This window comes from Bos taurus, chromosome 3 (assembly GCF_002263795.3).
Source record: "Bos taurus isolate L1 Dominette 01449 registration number 42190680 breed Hereford chromosome 3, ARS-UCD2.0, whole genome shotgun sequence".
Taxonomy (NCBI): domain Eukaryota; kingdom Metazoa; phylum Chordata; class Mammalia; order Artiodactyla; family Bovidae; genus Bos; species Bos taurus.
In genome coordinates this window covers 91,840,317-91,862,590 of record NC_037330.1, presented here as the reverse complement: position 1 = coordinate 91,862,590, position 22,274 = coordinate 91,840,317, and the positions used below count along the sequence as shown (strand labels likewise).

At 51.8% G+C, this 22,274-nt stretch overlaps 1 protein-coding gene across 3 annotated transcripts in view; it reads right to left on the bottom strand.

Annotated features, from left to right (window-relative positions):
* SSBP3 (single stranded DNA binding protein 3) overlaps nt 1-21,034 on the bottom strand; it is a 166,341-nt gene extending 145,307 nt beyond the window's left edge. For 2 of the 3 annotated variants that reach the window (XM_005204571.5, XM_005204572.5), the window contains exons 1-4: nt 20,829-21,034; nt 19,756-19,828; nt 19,471-19,532; nt 16,629-16,713 (exon numbers count right to left, since the gene is read on the bottom strand). In XM_005204571.5, coding sequence (XP_005204628.2) covers nt 16,629-16,713; nt 19,471-19,532; nt 19,756-19,828; nt 20,829-20,884 — 276 coding nt within the window. In that variant the 5' untranslated portion in view covers nt 20,885-21,034. 3 annotated transcript variants of the gene reach the window in all.
* Nucleotides 21,035-22,274: the final 1,240 nt, after the last annotated feature.

The following is a 22,274-nucleotide window of genomic DNA, read 5'->3' as shown; positions in this document are numbered from 1 at the left end:
AACAGGCACTCCATTCCAGGAAGAGAACGATGGGAGCGATTATCAGGGGCAGGGAGAAGGGGTGAGAACTCAGCCCTGGCCCTGAACATGGTGTGTGCTGGGGACGCAATGTGAAGTGAAAGTCGCTCGTTCGTGTACAACTCTTTGCGACCCCATGGACTATACACTCCGTGGAATTCTCCAGGCCAGAATACTGGAGTAAGTAGCCTTTCCCTTCTCCAGGGGATCTTCCCAACCCCAGGGATCGAACCCAGGACACAAAGACTTCTAACTTAAAAGCATTTGGAAGCTCTGTCCTCACCCCCAGTCCCCACCAAAAACAGACTTCAGGAAGAAAATTAATCAAGTTTTACAAGCTTCTCTATTTACCCAGAGCTACAAATCTATCACTGGGGAAGCTTTTAAAATAAACTCTCTTCCAGCACCGTTACTTCCTTTCTTCTGTTTGCCACAACACACACACACACACACACCACCTCTTTAACCTTGGCTGTGGATCCTGAGTTTGAAACTCCAAATTCAGAACACACACCAATCCACCACTTATAAATACTTCCTGCTTTTTATTCTCTTCTTCTCATTTACTCCTATGTCTAAATGTACCCAGTTCCCTAAGCAGGGATACCTGCTCAAGAACACTAGCTACCTTTCAACCTCTCATTCCAGCATTCCAGAAATATTCAGTGGGCATCTTCTAGGGCACTCTGCACCACTGCCTCAAAGCAGTCCTGCAAGTTGAGTGCAGTCTCCATTTTACAATGAGGATCCTGAGGTTCAGAGGTGAAGCAATGGGCACAGGTTACACTGTGGTAAAGGCTCTAGTGGGGGATTCAAACCCAGGTTACTTCACCCAATTCTCTGCACCGTGGTTCCCAGCATCCCTCCCCTAGAGCCAGACACAAAAAGCAAAATTGCTTCCTTTAAAAACAAAAAGAAAAGATGACTCATTTTAGATCACCAGCAGCTCTAATATTAAATGTTGAAAACTAGTGCTTGAAAAAGGCCATTTTAACTGGAGCTTCCAAAAAGGATCATAGAAAACCCAGCCAGCACAAAGTCGAACCTGTGCTTCAACACCAGTGATCCCACCCATGTGGTTCTGGAGGCACAGGGTCTGCGGCAGCCTTCCCCCATTCAGGGAGGACGCCCAAGGTGCTACACGGAGCTGGCACACTAGTGATTGAGGTTAACCTTCCGCTGCCCCCATAAGTTGGGAAAAGAGAAGCAAACAATGGGTGGTCTTCCTGCAGTGGCCCCTGGATCTTTTCTGTGGCTTAGGGTTCTCCAATCAAAACAACCCACATGCCTAGCCCCTTTTAGCACCTAGAGCAGATCATTTCATGAACTCCCAGGAGCTGGAGGGGGAGAGGGGAGAGAGGAGGGGCTCTCTGCAGATGAGGGAGATCCAGGCTATCCACTGGGGTCTGTGGCTAGATGCAGTTCAGATCTCACTTTCAGTTCTGAGGCTGCTTACAACCCATCTCCAGCCTCTGCAGGGGAGGCAATGACACAGCATCCCCCAGAAAAACAAACCAGGAAGAAGGACTTGCTCTATTTTCAAACTGGCCTACCCAACTGGTCCCAAACTCCCTGGCTGGCTTTCTACACCTCTAGACCCACAACTGGGCCCTACTATTCTAATTCCACCTTCCTCCCCAGCAAGAAGGCCCTCTCCTCTCTGGCCTCAATCTGTCCCCAACCACTACCTAACACAGTCCCCTTCCTGCCTGCTGGCATCTCTTCTCCTCGCAGCCCCCAGCCCGTTCTCAGCTGGATCCTCTACATGTGGCACCTCCGGCCCCAGCTCTCAGCTTGCCTCAGCTCTAAAGCAGAGGAGAAAGAACTTTCATTCCTCCTGTCTCCTCCCATTGGGTTGCTCGGTATATAAAAAAACACTTTATAAAAACTCTGACATTATTCACAAGTGCTGGTGTCTCTGCGGTCCCACCCTGCCACACACACACAGGCGTGTCCTCACCAGATCCTGCCTTCTATTGCATCTCACCTAGGTCAGAAAACCCCCTGGAGGTGAGAGACTGGGAGAGACCCTAGAAAGGACTTTAACTCAATGACTGAATTGCTTGAAATCCAACTTCTCATTTACAGCAAAAGCAAAGCTGCCAAACGCTGGGCCATCCTTCCTTCAAGAAAGGAAAGGTTTCCAACCAACCCTTTCAACCAAAGCCAGTGTGGCCTCTTAACTAAAATCCCTCCACTCCACAGAAGGGCTTTCTCGGATTATTTTCCTTCAAAAAAACACAATTTACACATTGCATGTCTTTACTTTCCAAACCATTCAGAATTAGGAAAAGGGGGGAAAAAACACGTCTGTTTCTATTTGAAACTGTCAAAATTAACATTCAGTAATTAAAAATCACACCCTTTCTCTTAATAACCTAACCAGCATGATACAATCAGGTTGTGCCAACTCTTTAATCTAATTGACTAATTACAGATTTTAATTTAGTCAGTTACTGAACAACTGTTGACAATTTGTTTTCATTAGGGACAGAACAGAATAAATATTTAGGCTTCCAGTCACAGAGACTCCTGTGATCAAGCTCTCCACCGTGACCCCAACTTCAGAGCAAGCTCTGGCTCCAACAGCATCCTGAGGCTCAGGTACACACGCAGCTCTCAAGCCATTTCTCGGCTCCATCCTGTGCCTGCACAAACCCTCCCAGGAGTCGCCCCTCTTAAGGCAAAATCCTGAAGTGCGAGCAGCGGCCTCGATCCCCAAAGTACAGGCAATTCCCAAATTCACACACGTCACTCAAGAAGTGGCAAACACTTAAAACGCTGTGAAGAAAAATAAATTCAATGCTACATGTCACTGGCTTTTAAGCAACAAAATAAGTTAACAGTCAAAATAGGTTTATCTGCATTCATCTCACTGGGAAGCAAACTGTCACTAACATCTTTTTTTTTTTTTAAAGACACACGTTTACAGGTTTCAATGAAAATGATCCAATTCTTTCAAAGAGCTTTTTTTTCCTCTCCCAGGGTCCCTTACTGTCAAAGTCAGCCTAAAATTTTACTAAAATAATAATGTGGTTCAAAGGCTAGGAAGGGGGGCCCTGGGTTCAAATCTTGCTCCATTATTTAATGATGTCACAACCAAGGCTACTGACTTCACTTCATGAAGCCTTGAGTTTCGTCATCCAAGGAGTGAGATAAAAACAGCCTCTGCCTGGTACGTGCCCACGAACAGTGCCTGACTTGGGATAAGCGTGCAATAAAGGCTGCTTCAGAAATCACTTTTGTATCCTCCCCTGGCTTACCTGGTGGCTCAGAAACAGAATCTGCCTGCAATGCAGGAGACCTGGGTGCAATCCCTGAGTCAAGAAGATCCCCTGGAGAAGGGAATGGCTACCCACTCCAGTATTCTTGCCTGGAGAATTCCATGGATTAGACCATAGCCTGGCAGGCTACAGTCCATAGGGTCGCAAAGAGTCAGACATGACTGAGCGACTAACACTTTCCCCATGCAACAAATAGGAAAACCAAGACCCAGAAAGAAGATAATGGCCAGTTGAAGGTTATACCAAGTAAGTGTGGAAGCTTGGTTGAGAAAGATGCTTTCTGTCCAGTGATCCATCTCCTTCCTGGAATGTCAGCTCAGGAGAGCAGGAAACACAGTTCTTGCAGGTGTTGGGACGAGGGCAGGTGTGTTGGGATGAGGGCCCTGCAGCATCCTCCAGAGATGGGAGCTCTCCAACCAGGAACTTATAGCTGAGGTGTCCATTCTCCAGCCAGCATTTTCCCTCACAAGCAAGCCTTGCCTGAACTTTGGTAGATGACCTAGAGCAAACTCTGACCTCTGACCCTCCTGACTTCCAGGAGAACGTGAGGGCCTTTCTTCCACCAGAGCCCAACTCTGGCCATGCCAGAACACAGCTCAAAGGAGCCATCTACATTGCTAAGTAGGCGGGGGAAGCAAAGAGGTTAAGTCAGGGGTCCCCGAGCCTGATGGCTCTCACCAGGTCTCTGGAAAACTTCAGGGGCTCTAGAGCATTGCTGCTATTTTTTTCTAACTCACCACCACCATCAGGTCTGCCCCAACTGAAACAAACCCCACATTCCCAATGCTTTCTGAGCTGATGAGAAGCTCTAATCAGTAACTATACAGTTCTTGTTTTTCCTATTTCTTCATAGGAAAATTAATGGTGACTCAATGTATGCAACTTATTTGTAAATAAAACATTTTCAAGCATAGAGTCCACATCAGGTGGTAGGGGATTAATAAAAAGGGGACCTTAGAAGTGAAGAGATGGGGCAACTCCTCCATAAGGTATGTGAGCCTGAAGCCTTCCTGGGTGACACTGAAAACCAGCCCAGCCCCTTTGTCGCTGGGATACACAGCACTGGTGAGGAACTGTGTGACCCAGCAATAGCGCTTCAGCTGGGCTGCCCCTTTGGGACCACCTAGTCCTGCCACCTGGACCCACCAGAGCTAGGCAATGGGTCACTAATCACTTACACAGCAAAGAAGCCAAACCTGGTGTTAATTCTCAGGGCGACACTGTGGTACAGTGGTGAAGAGCACTGCAGTTTAAGTCCTCCTTCAACCAAACCAACCTGGTGGCTCAGCTGGTAGAATCCATCCGCAACGCAGGAGACCTGGGTTCGATCCCTGCGTTAGGAAGATCCCCTGGAGAAGGGAAAGGCTACCTACTCCAGTATTCTGGCCCCTGGAGAAGTCCATGGACTGCATAGTCCACGGGCTCACAAAGAGTTGAACACTACTGAGAGACTTTCACTTTCAGCATTCCTGAATCCAAGTGCCTCAGTTTCCTCTTCTACAAAAGAGGAATAAAAACAGAACTTAGCCCAGGGGGGCTGCCTTGAGGAAGACCCAAAGCACTTAGAAAGGTGCCTAACCACACAGTTAGCAAGCAATCATTGCTTGCTGTTATGAGTTCCTCCTTCATGAAATGGGAAGAATATCCTGCCCCTTAGCCAGCCTGAACAAGGTGGGAACTGAATAAGAACATTAAAAAAAAGGGGGGGGGCACATAGTAAGTGCTCAATAAACACTAGTTTCCTTCGTTAGAGAGTCGTCATTTTTAAACTACAACACTACAGATGAGTAGCGCATCCCTCACCAAGAACCCCAGGCCCCAGCAGCTCACTCCCCATGGAAGACCCCTACTCCCCAGAAATGTGGGCGGGGGCGGTGCACAGCCACACACTGACCTGTGCCCGCTCTCTTCTCTTCCAGGTCCCTCTGACAAAGATGCTGCTAGCAAAATAATGCCAAAGAAAGTACGTGGCGACAGCCCACTAGATTTAAGTTCATTTTCTGTAGCTCGGGGTCAGAATCGACTGAAGCGCTGGGGTGATCAGGTTCTCTGCGAGGCCCTGTGCAGCACATTAGTCGCTGACGGACACTCACCGCGGTATTTAAAGTGGCAGCCATCACGACTAACTCAAATTGTATTGGCTTCCCCGACGCTGAAATGCTCTGCTGAAACCATCAATTGGCCAATTCAGAGATAACCCGGTAGCTGAAATTCCCTGTCATGCTGTAAAATCCCCTTTTGAAGCGGCTCGGCAGCCCCGAGACCCGCAGGGAAACTTGCGCCCAGAGCTGTGGCCAGAACCACCTTGTGTAACACCAGTGGGCACTGCCAAGAGGAAGAGCCTCCAGAGAGAGAATAACATTTTCTCCTGGAAGCCTTCTAAAAGACAGCAGAAAAGAGCGGCCGCCTGCGCATGCCCGGCACCAGGCCTGCCCACTGGGCTGTCTGCCCCCTCAGCACAGGCCACACGGCCAAAGCCAAGGCAAGCCCACAGCATCTTCCAGAGGCGGCTTGTGAACTCCTACTGAATGGCACAGATGCAGATGCGGGTGCCAACCTCCCCAGTGGAGGTTTCTAAAGTCAGGGGCAGCCACGGGAATCAGGGGCTCATCTGGCCACAGACTTGTAACCAACCACCTTATCCCAGGTCTCAGTACCCTCTCCATAAATTGAGAGGTTCTTTCTTGATATACATTCTATGATTTGATGATTTGTTTACATTTAAAATAGACCACAATTTACAAACTATTTTTATTAACATATGGTCTCACCTGGCTTCCGAGCTTCCCTGATAGCTCAGTTGGTAAAGAATCCACCTGCAATGCAGGAGAATCTGGTTCGATTCCTGGGTCAGGAAGATCCGCTGGAGAAGGGATAGGCTACCCACTCCAGTATTCCTGGGCTTCCCTTGCAGCTCAGCTGATAAAGAATCCGCCTGCAATGCAGGAGACCTGGGATCGATCCCTGGGTTGAGAAGATCCTCTGGAGAAGGGAAAGGCTACCCACTCCACTATTCTGGCCTACAGAACTCCATGGACTGTACAGTCCATGGGACCACAAAGAGTCAGACACGACTGAGCGACTTTCACTTTCACATGGCTTCAAAAAAAAGAAAAACCTGGAGAGGCAGAAAAAAAGACAAGCCTCATTTCACATCATTTCTTATCAAAATAAACCAAGGCTCACAGAGGCCAAATCACTTAGCCAAGGCCACCTGAAAGAACCTGATCAGAACCTGATTCCTGGTTACCGAAGTCCAAATCCTGTGTGCTATCATGACACTGCTTTAGTCCCATCACCAACCAGCACGGGGCCAGGCATGCAGCAGGCACATAGGAATAATCGCCCACCAGCCAACTGTGACCCTCGGCCAGCATGGCTAAAGCCACGCTCTGTCCATTCCAAGAACCCATGAAGTTGAAGCCAGCATCCTGGGCTGGGGAGAGGTTTGCCACACCAGCGTCTGCTCTCCAAACAGCCTTTTGTGACTGGGAGAGAAGGATCAGAGGAAAGCCTCAGACAGGGGCCTCAGGGAGCAGCTGCGCTTCTTAAGGTCAGAGGACTGTAAAACAGAAGTGAAATGTCAGGCGCTTCACCCAAATACACAAAGAACGGGGGACACAAAGCCCGCCTCGGAGCTGTGCAAACAGCTGTCACCAGGAGGGGACAGGGAATTTGGAAGGCTGGGCCAACCTGGGTCAGACAGGATGCCGAGACCTATTCTCCAGATTCTTGCTGCGACCAGAGCCTGAGCCCTGCAGATGTTCAGACAACACCCTCCACAGGGGGCCGGGGACCATCAGCCCCCCCTCCCACCTCAACCGCAGACAGGCAGGAGGAGCTGCCACTCGGCAGGGACAAGTGACAGACTTCAAGTAGGAATCACTGCTTATTCAGCACTCTGCAGGTATCTGCTGGTCACCTCTCACAGGCTCCAGGCACTAAGAACACAGCAGCAGATACCAAAGGCAGAGGTCCCCAGGAACCACCAGGCACCTCTCCAGAAGCAAGCCAGGGAATCAGTTTGCCCAGGGACCCTCGGAGGTGGGAATGACTCTCTTTATCACCCATCAGGACACTGAGGTCAGCCATCACTTGCCACTTGGCCAAAATCACACAACCTACAGCACCCAAGGTTCAACTTCAGCCTTTTCAAAGTTTAGACTGAGACTCACAGTAAAGCAAATTTTACATGGAAAATCCAGGGCACCTGTTTATTTACAGGCATCCATAAACTGCTGAAAAAGAGAAGCTTCCTGAAACAATGCTTATGGTTACTTGTCGCGATACGGAGTTTCATTTTTTTGTTTCAGTGTTTTGTTTTGCTGCACTGCTGCAGCATGCAAGATCTTAGTTCCCCAAAGAGGGATCGAACCTGTTCCCCCTCTGCCCCCTGCAGAAGCACGGAGTCTTAACCACCAGACTGCCAGGGAAGCTCCAGTGTCTTTTAATTGCTGGTTCATGACCTAGTAAGTTGATTTCACCAGGCACTAATGGGTCACAACTCACAGTTAACATTCACTACTTGTCCATCTCCATTAAAGTGCCTATTTATTTAACATGCTTGATCCCTACAAAAGGGATCAAACCCTTCTCTCTTCTCAAGGTCTGGAACCTAGTTCACCACCCTCAGGATTTACTCAAAACTGCAATAGGCCCCAAGAGCAGGGCAGCAGAAAGGGGATGAAGATAAGGGCTCCTGGCCTCAGGAGCTTTCCATCTAAAATAGGGACCCCCGTCACTCTATTTCCAGACAACAAACAGCAAATCAGTAAAACTCACAGAATTCCAGGGGGGGGGGGGGGGGGGGGGGGTAAGTGTTCCCCTGGGGGTGGTCTTGGCAGGCTGGGGAAGGCAGCCACATTCCAGGCTGGCATCTGCTCTATGGCAGGGCTGGTTGGCAGGGGGGCAAAAATCCCATCTCAGGTACCAAACAGAAAAACCAGGCCTGGATCAGAGCGGGCAGGGGAAGTTCCAGATAGGTCTAGCAAGGAAAGCAGCTACAAGAGGAAGAAACAGGCACTGACTACACATCCCAAGCCAGTGCTGGCCAGGAGCGTCGAGTCAGCAGTTCATCCACACAAGCAGCAGGGCTGGTTTGGAGGCTGCATGTGTGAACCCCCTCTCCCAGTCCCTTGTGGTTGCTTGAAGAAGGTGGATTCCAACCTAGGGACCCAGAGTGCTAATCAACCAACAGGTAGTTCGTGCGTGCCAGGAGCACCCCTTTCACACGAGCGTCGTCCTGCTGCTGCCTCCCTTTAGGCCATCGGAAAGCCAGAACTCGTGCCAGGCCTCAGTGAGACAGTAAGAGTGACGGCACCAGGAGCTGCCTGGTCAGGGCCTGATGCTTCCACCGGCCACGGCCCAGGCTCAGTCCCGGCTGGGGGAACTGAGATCCCGGAAGCTGCATGGCAGGGCCAAAATTTAAAAAAAGAATGACTGTACACGCCCGTGTGGCACTTACGCTGTGTCAGGCACTATACATGTCGTGTATGCATGTGTGTGTGTTTAATGTGTGCGCATGCACGAGCTCATCCAATCCTCGGAACAACTTCATGAGGTAGGTACGACTTTATTAACTCCGTTTCACACTTGAGGAAACTGAAGCACAGAGAGGTTAATTAAGATGCCCAGGTTCACACCACTCGGAAGTGCAGCAAGGCAGCACAGGGCAGAGCAAAGAGTCATGGAATCTGATAACAGTTCACAGGTTTGAGTCCTACTGGTGACTTCAGGTGCGCCATCTTTCCTCTGGGCCTCAGGATACCGCCTTGTAAGATGGGACCTCCAGTCCTCCCGCCTGCAACCCTCCCATCTACACACATCACAGGAAGTATGCTTCCTGACCACCACACAGAAACGGGACCGTTTTCCTACTCCCACTACCAGTCCAGATGCTTTGCCTCTGCTCTCTCCAAAGGGCAAGTCTTTTTAAACACTTATCGCATCCTGAGCAGCATCTGTCTATTCCACTAGACACTGAGCACATCAGGCACTCAGTAATTGGACTGAATCAACACCTCAAAACTTGGCATGTGTCTTCTGCTCCTGGTCTGGGGGCCAGCTGACCAAGACCTCAGGCTCCTCCCAGGAAGTTGACAGAGATGGCAGCCCACATGCCCAGAACTAGGTTCCGGTGGACCTACAAAGGCTGACACATGCCTTCCTCGCCTTCTCCCTAAGGCCCTTCGTAGGGACTCCTCACTCAATCCAAAAGTCAAGAGAGCCCGAGGCTGGCCAGAGCAACATACATACCAAAGAGGACAAAGACTGCAGGGCTTTCGAGTCTGGTCACCCTTACAAGCATTTACAAGCAGGCCCCTCACAGCTGGGCTTCCCTGGTGGCTCAGCAGAAAAGACTGCCTGCAATGTAGGAGATGTGGGTTTGATTGCTGGGTTGGGTAGATCCCCTGGAGAAGGAAATGGCAACCCAATCCGCTGTTCTTGCCTGGAAAATCCCATGGACAGAGGAGCCTGGCAGACTACAGTCCATGGGGTTGCAAGAGTCGGACACAACTTAGCGACAAAACCACCACCACCACTACCCCTGCAGTTAACCTTTTCTGGATGGTTTTCCATGCCTTTTCACAGCCACCCTCATGGCGGCCTGAGCAAGGATGACCCATGTACCCACCTCACAATCAAGAGAATGGACTTTGAAAAGTAAAGACCCCTCCAGCTAACAAGGTGTGTGAAACAAATTTGCATTCAGGTTTCTGTTCCTGTCAAGTTGCAAGCTTTTCCCATCTAACAACTCAGCAGCCACACACGGGAGTGGAACAAGACCGCTCTGTCCAACACAGATAAGGGGCACAGATGCCTCAGGGGACCATTTATCAGTGCCAGCCCATGCCAGGACCGCCTGTTCTGCCCCCGACAGGGGTGTTGGGGGGAGACAAGACACTGGTATTGAAGGGAGGGCTCCAAGACACACCAGAGGAGCCCGGGCACCAGAGGGCATCAGCAGGTAGCTTAAGTGTCCAGTTCACTAGCGTCAACTTGCTCTCCCAGAAAAATATGCTGCTATCACCATCGTATTAAAAGGTTCTAGGGGAAAACGTTAGGGCTTTAAAGAGAAAGGAAACTAACTCATCAAGCACTGGCCACTGAGAGACAACCATTTTACATATACAATCATACTGAACCCTCACAACGAACCCATCCAGGAATCACCATTTCCCCATTCTACAGATGGGGACACCAAGGCTTCAAAAGTCCACCCTGCCAGGAAATGACAAAGTAGGAACAAGAACTCAGGTGTCTATCCCAGCTACCAGTCAGAACCCAAACCCTTCAAACTCCAGAGGATTCAGGGTCCAAGGTAGGGGAGCAGGGGGGCGGGGGCGGGGCGCAGGAATCGTAACACCGGAGAGAAACATTCCTAAAACTCATCTCAGCAAGACTACAGAAAACCCCATTACCCTGGCAAATCAAAAACAATCATTATTTCTATTTGCTGTAAGCTTCCAGCAACATGTATTAAAGAAGTTTATGTGAATCGTCTAATGCAGTTGTGCCGTGGTCAGAATTATTACCAAGCTAAAAAAGATTAATTTTTCTAAATACTCTAAACCCTAGACACTATTATAAAGGCTACAGCTAGTATAACATTTCTGTTATCTTGGCTGACAGGCCCTCAAACACACACGCCTCCCCTTTGGCGCTCTGGCTTAAGCTCACGCTCACGCTCACACACATACTCACCCACAGAGGTGGGAAGGTCGAGGGAAGGGGCAAGGCAGCTCTGGCCAGAGGTCCCTACTGGAGAACCCGCTTCCCTTGCAAAATCTAAGTGGCCTAAGGGATGCTGCAGGGAGAGCTGGGTGTCTCCCGCTCCCTTGGAGCGGTGGCTGGCACTCAGTTAACTCTTGGTCCAAGTCTGCAAAGGCTTAGCTAACAAAGATGGCATTATGCACAGACTGGAGCGCATGGCTGGTCTTGGAGTTCAAATGAAGTGACCACTGCCAAAAACTTTGTTTGGGTCCCCACCACTCCCCCCGCCCCACCTCCCGCCTTGAAATAAAGGGCAAGGATTTGCAATTTGGGGTCTTGCTGCCACTTGAAACCCATTAAGGTGGCCACACTGCCCGGATTCTGGCAAAAAGCAATTCCAGTTACTCATTTAGTGTTTAATTAGCTACCGATGGAGGAGTCTGGCAGCCTCTGGGGTTAAGAGGAGCTGCAACAAACGGGGCGGGAACCCGAAGAAAGGCCACAACACGGTCTGAGCTCCAAGCAGAGCAGGGAAAGAAACAACTGTGTGTATGTTTTGTTTTTATAATCTGCCACACAAGGGTGCCAAGGGTCAGAGCCAAACGCAAGGCCGTGAACTTGCCAGACTTCTGGGCAGATAGCTAGGCTGGCTTATCGCGGGGGACAGCACGCCCCCAGCTCCTTGGAGCTGCCCCTGCCACGATGCCACCCTCTCACGCCCCTGCTCCCAAAGGGTTCTGGCAGGCGTGGACACTCCTCGCCTGGCAGGAACCTCAGCTCAGCACATTCAAGGAGAGCCCTCTCAAATATCACTTTGCTATTTCAAACCCACCAAGGACGCTGGACCCCTGCCACAGAGCCACAAATACCTCAGCTCCCATCCACACCTAGGATTCTGGGGCACTTTTTGACTTAAACCAACCCACCTGGAGAGACAGGCTCACAGCGCGGGGTGCAGGGTGTGGGGGTCAGCTGAGTCCTGCTGGGGTGTGCATAAGGGTAGGAGAGCCAGCTCCACCGAGGCTGACCTGAAAGGGGTGGAAAGTCTTCAAAAAGGGAAACTGAGGCTCAACACCTGCCAAGGTCATGGACTCCACGTCCACTCTGAACCCCACGTTCTTCACTGGGGATGATGGATGGGGCTTGGGACAGCAACCATGAGCCTACTGAAATCATGCACAAAGTCTCCTCTGTGGGGATACATGCGTTTTCTGGAAGGGAAGGCCATAGCTTTTCTCGGATTTTTCCTGCCAAGACAGCCACTGCAACATAACAAACTCCCTTCCCAGAGCCTGGGTCCCATCTCTGCCCGTGACTCTGCAATTCACCGCACAGGGGCTTTACTTTAATTCTCCCCTGAATTATTTCTTCAGTGACTATACACAGGCACGCTTTGGGTCAAATGCAAATACCTTCCCTCTGTTTTGTAGGAATTCTGTATCAAATGAAGGTTGTCAAAAGCTAGAAGGTAGAATCTAAAAAACTGGGAACTGGTCCCAGCTCTGCCACCTCCTGGCTGTATGCCCTGAGACAAGCCATCTCAACTCCAGGCCTCAGTTTCTTCATCTGTAAAGTGGGGGTCAGATTTAATAATAAAACCTGATCACCTGGCAGCTATGAAGTCAAACTACAACCATGCAATGATAAAGAGTTATGTAAAGTAGACCAACCTGAGTGTCACTGCTCTCCAACACCTTCAACTCAGACAACACTGAGCTGGTGGATGGGAGTGTCCACTCCAAGAAAGGCCAGGACCAGACAGACATTGGTGTCTAAGAGAACCCAAGGGCTTCATCAGCATCTGAGAACCTCTGCTCTGGCCAGAGAAGAACAGCAAAGAAACCGCAGGCTGGGTCCCTGCGAGACTCCTCCCGTGGCCTCAGGGCTCTGCTGACTTCAGGTAAACCAATTTCTCAGAAAAGTCCATTCCAGGGACTGAACCCGCATCCCTGAGTTATGTGTGGTCAACGTCAGGGCACTCTGGCTTACACACAATGAGCCAAGCAAACTGAAGCTGCCAGGTGTGGAGAGGCGGAAACAGACTATGACTCAAATAAAAACTCACCAGTTCAAAGAAAATTTCAATCTCCTCTCCACTGAGTCACCTGGTTCATTCCCAGCCCTGTAGCCTGGCTTGGACCAGAGAGATGTACCTTTGAGGTCACCACACCCTAACCCACCACCAGGAAGCGGAGACCACCTGCCAGGAACACAGATTCACTTCCCTAGGAGAGCCAAGAGCAGGATCTTCCGCAATGAGGTCCTTCCCAGTCCCATGGGAGTCCCTTCTCACCCGCGCCCCACACATACTCACTACCTCTGAGGCCCAGGCAGGTACCTGAGCCTCACGGACAAACCATGAAAACCTCTGAATTCCCTTGGTTGAAAACAGAAGGCCAGTTACCACACACTCTTATTTACTTTATCTTCTAAAAAGGATTTAAGATAACATACATTACCACATTAAAATCACCTAATTCAAGATGGCCCAGCAAAAACCAGTCATTGAAAGACCATCTTCCAATATTCTACCAGCTATTCCAAACCAGGTTACTCACTGACCCCAGATTACCAAAATACCCCAAAATGGGTGTTTTTTCTTACCCACAGTTCCTTAATCCCTTCATCTATTTAGTATGCATGCCTACTATGTGCAAGGTATTGTGGGAGCTATAGAAATGAATAGTACTGTAGATAAATAGGCTCTAGCATGGAAAAAATTAATAAGCTGTGGTTAGAAAGACAAACCTGAATGGGAAGTTGGCCGGAATAGGTGCAAATACATCTGCCGTGGACCTTTGGGGCCAAGTCTTGGCAGCATTAGGAACACAGATTCTGGAGTCACTTATGACCTGTGTTTGGATCCTAATTGTTACAGCTATAATAACCATTCTGTGCCTCGGTTTCTTTATCTGCAAAACAGAGTTAACAACATGCCTTCTCTCCCAGGCCACTGGCAGCTTGAAACAAGAGCTTGAACCTAGAGCACCAGGACAGGGGCCCAGCACGTCAAAAGCCATCAACAAAGGCTTTGGACAGGTGGTTTGTACAGACACTGAGACAAAGAAGTGATCAGAGTGTGCATGCAGCAAACTACCACCGAAGACCTCCACAAAGAAACTAAAAAGTGGTATGATGGATAAGAGAGGCACTCACTCCAGCTAAGAGGAAGGGAGCCCAGGAAGAGGTTACAGCAGTAACTCTAGCTGGAAGGAGTTAGGGCAAAGAAGATGGTAGCTGTGGGACTGGAGAGACCACATGAAGATCTGAGAAGGACACAGAAAAGAGGGAGGGTTCCTTTTCATCAGTTTCTTAAATACTTTTTAAAATTCCCATTGCTCCTCTGCCATCTCTGCAACTCAATGCCCACCCTCCCTTAACTCTTTCACAATAAAGATGGTCCGTCCGTTCCCATCCCCCATTCATCACTCCAGCCCTCCTCTCACATGACCTGACTCTCAGGTCACATCACACCAAGTGGATCCCAATCCAGAAGAAAGGATCCCAAGATCTGTGAATCCTGGGCCTCAACCCCTGTGACTTCAGTTCTTGCTAGCATTTTCTAAAGGTCTACACCAACTTCAGCAATCTCTACACAATTCTGCTGCCCTCCCTCAACAAATTACCCATGCAAACTTTCACTGCCACCATACTGTTTTAAGACAGCAGACCAAACCACAAACTGCTAAAGAATCTTACGTTATTTACTAGGGAGCTAAACTTAGTTAAAAATCACTAACTTCTCTAAAAGACAGCACAGACATCCTACATCAAGAGAGTAACTTGAAATAGGAATCTCCACCAATCCCTACTCGAAGGTGGAACCATCTGCATAGCAGTTAAATACAGGCCACAGAGGAACTGGCTGTCCAAAGGTTTAAACACACAACACACACACACACACACAATTTTTACTAATAGAAAGGTCAAATTCCCCAAGTATTTTTATATGGCTAATGTAACTCTTGGCCTCCGCCCCCATCCTCCAGCCTCCAGCTCAGGAAACCCTATGATCACCACCACCAATTTTCCCAGAAGAACCACATCACAAGTGAACCAGCCCTCTCACCTTTTATTACTAAAGGTTCACCAGGCCATAAGTACCATTTGCCAGCTTCTCTCCTTAAGCCCTGGAGAGGGCACAAGAACTGGTCAATCTCCTCAGCATCCCACACCCAGGAGCATTAACTTCACAGTCAGCAAAATTTCATCACATTGAATATTCTCAAAATCAGGGAGCCTCCAGCGGCATCTCTAAGTCCTCATACTACACAGAGACATTTTCACCACAAAGATACTCAGGGCATGGGACTTCACCACTTGTGAAACTCAACCAAATGGGTTCTGGCCTCCCAGGCCAGTTTCAAAGCAGGGAATGAACATGGCCTGGCCAAGTGGGTGGTCCCTGATGACATTCAAAAAACCAACTTCTGTGTCCTGGAGCTCAAGGGACCATTCCTCCCCACCTCAAGCACAAGTGGAAAATCAAATAACCCACCTCTTGAGTGCACATGTGTGCACACACATTAGACACACACACACACACACAAACACTTAACTTTCTACAAGACCAACAAGAAGCAAAGGAGGCTGGGAAGATCTTCAGACCCTTCCCCTTCCATTCCACTCACCTCCAGAAGACCCTAACCTGCTTCACCCGAAACAGTCAAAAATCTGACTCCACCCCAATTGGAGTCCAATTTTTTTTAAGGGGGGGGCTCAGTGGGAAATGGACAGGCAGTAGATCTCTCTCTTACATGCATTTTATAACTCTTAAGAAACTTACCCAGGGAGAGGGATTGATAGAGTAGAAAGCACTATACAATGTGATCAAACTTTCTTCACGAGAACATTTTGAACACAGTATTACGCATCAGCCAAGGACCTCAAAGTATACGTCTTGGTGGACACAACACAAGGCCCCCACTCACAAACACACAATGTGCACACACTGCTGCCGCTAAGTTGTGTTCGACTCTGTGCGACCCCATAGACAGCAGCCCACCAGGTTCCCCGTCCCTGGGATTCTCCAGGCAAGAACACTGGAGTGGGTTGCCATTGCATCTCTGAATATGCACGCACGCACGCACACACACGCACGCACACACCCCACCCCCCCCCCCGCCAAAAACATAATCTGAAAGATCACTCTGTGGAAAGTAACCTAAGAATCTATTTCACCAAAATCTCACTCAAAACACACCTTCTACTCCAAAACAAAAGTTTCATATCTGCTTTTTATTTTTCTTGACTGTGGTCAACTTTTTCACAAACCCGCACCAAAGAGGGTTGGTCACCCCCATCCCCCAGCAGACTGCTCAATCAGAACACAAACCGCACAGGGCTGAGCCCTGCACAAGGCCATTTAATGCTCCAGATAGGTGTCTATGCTCTTTTCCATAATTACAACATTATGAAATACCGTTTACCAAGTTAGACAGCTGCTGGAGGAGGGTACGGGGCGAGGACAGCAGGGAGGTGGGCAGGACAGAAAGAAAGGCAAGGAGAAAACAAAGACCACTGCCAACCGGCTGTGTATTTGCTTTTGGTACTAAAGAAGTTCAAGCTATCCAACCCTGTAATTATTGCCAGGATTAAAAATTTGTTACTCACGTAATCATGAAAGGCTTTTGCTTCACTTGAATGTTCACAAGTGTCTCGCCTTTCAGGAGCTGCACAGTAAAGGTCCCAAAATACACTGCAAGTCGAAAAATAAAATCAGATCAAGTTACTAATTATTACTTGTGTGCCCAATGGCAAGTGTTCGATGCATGGTACGAACAGCACCAGGTCTCCCCAAGGCTCAGTTCCACCTTTTCAGCCTTCATTGGGCAAACTCAGTCTACAAAACAAAATGGACCCAACCTTTTTCGACAGCCTGGCATTTGTAGTAAGAGCAATAGTTCTCACCCTTCAAGCACCTACTATGTGCATGCCCATGACACTGCTTGTAACCCCCAAGAGCTGTAAGGTGGGTGATTTTATTCCCACTTTATACACAGGGCAACTAAGGCTCAAGCCCATTAGTACAACACACCCACGGATGCCCAGGGAGGACACGGAGGAATCCGGATGCAAATCCATGCCCGTCTCATCTGTGCTCCTATTAACACCCCCACCTCCACCCAAAATGGCTGCATTTCATTAAAAGATTAAATTGTCAAAGTCAAGACTATGATTCATATACACAGAAACCTGGGTGACTCTGGCAATAAAAAGAGCCTCCAGGTTCTTAACCCAGAGCCCATACCCTGGAGGCGTTTGGTGTGGTGTAAGGATTCTACCTATAGGAGTGGGTGGCGGGTCTTCTGAGCTTTTGTTTTCTGAGAGGAGTTGTGTGGTTGGGGCTGGCCACCCACGGACCCCTGCCAGCTCACCCGCACTCTCACCTAGGCCCTCCCCCAAGGCATTCCTATATAAAAACCATTGTTCCCCTGCCCATCAAAGAACATAAATCCATCACCCAAAGGTGAGGTTATGGATGACCAAGTATCTTGTTTTTCCACATTAATATAAAGCCCACCCCCACCCTCAGACAGCCACTTGTCCAGCAAAAGCAGGGTTAGGGGGGAGATTTCCCTGCCTAACTCCCCTCTGTGATTTCTGTATGGTCACCCCAACGCTTTGCATTATGTGAAAACAGACAGACAAATCCTTTGTCAACCAATAAAACCCTATACAAACATGAGGTCGTCAGTGGTATCAACAAGCAGCCTTAGAAACCCTCTCCAGGTCAAGAGCCCGAGGCCCAGGGATGGGAACCCGCTTGAAGGGTAAAGTGTGCACCAGAGCGGAGGTCTGACTCCTGGACCAGCGCTCCTGTCGTCATCACAAACAGCCAGCCCAGAAGAAACCATCTCAACTGCCAGTTCTGTCTGTCAGCGGACAAGCATCTCACTCCAGGTGCGCGAGGAACGCAGCCTGGCCCTCTTCAGATCTGCTCCACCGCTTCCTCCCACTCCAAAGGCTGCGGTCATCTGCTCGGTGTCAAATCACAGAGTCCCCACTGCCGGAGCCCGGCACGACACACTCTAGTTCCCAGGGCAGAGATAAGGTTGGAGAAGTTGTGTATGTGTGTGGGGGGGCGGGGGGTGGGCAGGGGGAGGCAGTGATTAAGCACAGAACAGGATAATCGGGAACTTTTACTAACTGCAGAGGGAGGACATTCTACTCCTACTAACAGCAGAACATTCCTTTCTGTGCTCTGAGGCTGCACACATTTGATTAACTTCCTCTACATGCTACATTTCTAACACGACAAACTCCCTAGCCCCTTCTGAGTAATTTTTACTCATAAGCCTAAGTTTCTGCAAAGTCCGTGGTGGCCGGACCGGCCAGCCCCAACCACACAACTCCTCTCAGAAAACAAAAGCACAGAAGACTGGCCACCCACTCCTACAGTTAGAATCCTTACACCACACCAAACGCCTCCAACTCTGCAGTTGCGAGGCTGGCAGAAGTAATTAAAAACTCATCTTCTCTGCAGCAAGTTAGAACAGACACTTCATCCCCCTGCATCTCAAAGACACTTGAAACAGTAACCCGAGCTGGCGGTCAGGTAAATGTGCTAAGATCCCAAGATGGGGCACTGAACTCCAGCAAAATATCAAAAGCCACTCTGCTCTCTTTTCCTTTTGAAAAAGATGTCAAAGACTCCACCAATCGGTCCCACAAAACACCCAAGTCTTACACTCAAAGCAACTGCTCCAGCTAAACCTAAGCCTCCCTCCTGGGGGACTGCAAACCAGGAGCAGATCTCTGGTGGTCCCAAGCAGGCAGGCCCAGGGGCCTGGGAGAGGGTCACAGAAACAGCCCCCAACTACCAAGGACAGGCATTTGCCAGGTCTCAATAAAATGAAACCTGGAGGTTTTAGGGCTATTTAGAGGGGTGGGGGTTTGGGGGCGGGAACATCCAGTCAGTCTGAATCAGTATCTTTAGAGGAAGTGGCAGCCTCCTCTTGCTCTTTCTCAGGGTGCCTGGAAAAGGTCCCCCTGGATCTTTCTCTCAAAGTTTCGAGCTTATAGGAGAAAAAGGAAGGGACAGGCCAGTTGTAAAACAGACCTGGTATCCCCGCCACGGGTCCTGCCCCACCCCCACTCCCTCTAATTAAAGCAGCATGCAGAATTGACAAAAATCCTTCCAGGTTTTTTCCAAGCCCATGCTTACTGCTTCAGAGTGAGATGTAAAAGTAAGGCAGTTCTATTGCAACACCAGGCACGATTAGTAGGTTCTCACCACTGGGAAAAGAGGAGGCAGAAACTTTAGGCATCGACCTCTTCTGCCCTTTCCCTTCTCTGCCAGTCCTGGTCTGAGGGCCCAGAGGCGTCCTGCTCTCTACAATGCTGAGGACTAAAGCAGAGGGAGCCTGCTCCAGACCCCCTGTCTTTGTTCACTTGGACCCCGGGGGGCTCAGAAGAAAACAAACACACACACACAAAACTATCACAAACTTACCACCACCACGAGTGCAAAAACCCAGGCGGTTCTCCCAACGTGATGTTTTTTTCCCATCGAATCTAGAATGGAGGGAACAGAGACAGATCAGGGCAGCAGAAGGAAGGGGTGGGCTGGGGGCTTCCCGGAGCCAAAAGGCTGTGAAGACCAACTAACAATAAATGCCAAAAGGTGATAAAAATTCAAAATGGTGGCCACAGTGGCTGCTCCAGAAAACAAAGGCTTTAAGAACGATGGGGAGGAGGGGGTGTCAAGAAACTGGATGATTGGGGGAGTTCCACTCACCTCCGATAAGAAGGTCTGTGCAGATTTCTGTGCTCCTACATGCAGTAAATATTCGTAGACATATAAAGCTAACCTGGAAAGTGGGCAGGGGGCACAGAGAGAGAGGGAAGGCGTCAGATCACACTGGGTGCTCGCTCCTGGACCGTGCCAGCCGGCTTCCAGCCCTGTCCGTGCTGTCCCACTGTGGCCCCGACCAGAGGTGAGCAGCTAGCTCGGTCCTGCCTGGGGCCAAGGGTGCGAGCAGTTAGGGGGTGGGTACCAGGAGACGCGTTTACTTCAAGCCGCGGGGGCTGCAGAGCAGCCCCCGAACTTGAACTTCCAAGTAGCGTCGGGACCAAACCCACCTAGGTCTCTCAAACTCGCAAACCGCCCGACCCCAGAGCCTCGCTTCTTTTCCCGACCTACTCCTTGCCACCAACCCACCCTCTACCCAGTTTTGAGGGTCCGGGGAGACTCAGTCCTGGACTCCGGGGTGCTCCGCGCGCTCTGGAGAGGGCACCAAAGGGCGGCCCTCACCACCTCCTCCCAAAACAACTGTCCCCCAATCTAGGGCCAAGCCGGCGCCGCCGTCCCTGCCCAGCCCGGCGCCCCGGAGGGCGCGGGGCCGGCGGTGAGGCCGAGGGCAAGGAAGGCAGAGCACTCCCGGCCGAACAAAGCCCCCGGCACGCACTCCTCAAGCCGCGGGCGGACAAAAGGAGCCTTCGGGGCTGCAGAAGCCACGCGCCCCCTGCTCGCGCCCGGTGGGCAAAGTGCGGTCACCGCCGCGAGCTCCCCGGCCGGGGCGGATGCCCCGGCCGGCTCGCAGGACCTCGCCCACCCCTCTCCGCGGGCCCCCGCGCCCGGCACGCCCCGGGGCCACCAAGTGTCCCCTCCCCGGCGGCTCCCCCCGACGCCCCAACCTCAGCCGGCTCCCAACAATGGGCTCTCCCACGCCGCCCGCCGCGGCCTCGGGAAGGGGCCAGGCTGGCGGCGCCGGGGCCCGGAGCGCAGCAGCCCCCGCCCGCCCACCTGCCTCCCACCACCCGCCCGCAGCCCGGCGGCGGCACGGCCGCCACTTGGAAAATAGGGCTTACTTTTCCCGAGCCTGCCCGTCCGAGGGCACCGCCGAGCCTTTGCCTTTGGCAAACATGGTTTGCAGAGAAGAGGACGCCGAGCCTCCTCACCGCCGCCGCCGCCGCCGCCGCTACCGCTCCGGCTGCTCCCGAGCTGCCCCCTCGCTCCCGGCCCCCTCCCAGGCGCTCGCTCGCACACTCGCTCGCGCTCTCCTCGCCGCGTTCCCCTCCCTCCCCCCCAGGCGCTGGCTCCGCGCTCTTTCCAGCTGTCAAAGCGTCAGCCCCGGCCGCGGCCCCATTGCCCTGGAACTCCTCCCGCGCCGGCTCGGCCTGGAGTGCCGGTGCCGCCGCCGCCGCCGCTCGCCCGCCGGCCCGGCTGCCCACTGGCTCGCTCGCGCGCCCGCCCGCCCGGCTCCGCCTGCGCCGCCCTCTGCGCCTCCTGCACCGCTGCCGCCGCCGCCGCTGCCGCTGGTCTACTTGGAGCTCAACCGAACGTGGCTACCCCGGCGAGGGATCGAGGCGGGCGTCAACGTCCCGCGATTGATTGGCGCCTCGGCCAATCTGGGCGCGGGGGCGGGCCCAGGGCGGCCCGGGAGGGACGCCCTGTCAGCGCCCGGCCGCGGCAGTCCCCGCTGAGGCCGCCACCGAGGAGCCGCTGTCCCTGCGCTTGCGGGCGAACTGGGGGTGTCCGGGGGCGCGAGCCTCTGTTTTCTCTAGATGTAGGGAGAGGACGCGAATCGAGACGGGGGAACTCTAGTCTCCTGGCACCCGCGAAGAGGGGGTCCGACCCGCGGTCTCCGCGGCGTGGACCGCTGGGGAGCGGGTGGGGGGCGGGGGGCGATGCGGCATAGTCGGAGGGGAGGGGGCGCGGACCCCTGAGCCGAGCACCGGCTCCCTCCCGCCACGTCTCTCTCCCTTATCTGCCCCTCACCTCCCCCCGCCTCAGCCCGCGCCAGCCCAGCCCTGATCTCCCCCTCCCCCTCGCCTGCCCTTCCCGTGGGCTCCGACCCCGACCCCCTCCCCAGACTCCTACTCGCCCCCACCCTTGGCCGCCCCGCCCGTGGTCCTCCCTTTCGCCTAGTCTGGCTTCGGAGCGCCGGGCCCGGGGCTCCATGCTGAGAGCTGGGCGGCTCGAGCCGGCGCCGAGGCGCGCGGCTGCTCCTTTACTAGATCATTAAAATACTTTGGAAAACCCCAAAGTGGAGTTGCGCGAAAATGGCCCTTGGCCTGCTTTGGGGAACCTGGGAAGGGACTGAGGACTTGGGCTAAGAGAAGGGAGAGTGATTGCTCCCAAATTTCCAAGATCTGCCCGCCCTAGCAAGTTAGCCCCTCGGCTTCTCCGGGAGAGATGGTGCCATTCTAGGGTAGATGGGGTTGTCACCTGGGCGCCCCGCTGCGCGGAATGCGCGCCACAGAAATCTGCAAACTTCAAATAAATGGAGCTAAATTGGGGAGTCGGGTACGAGA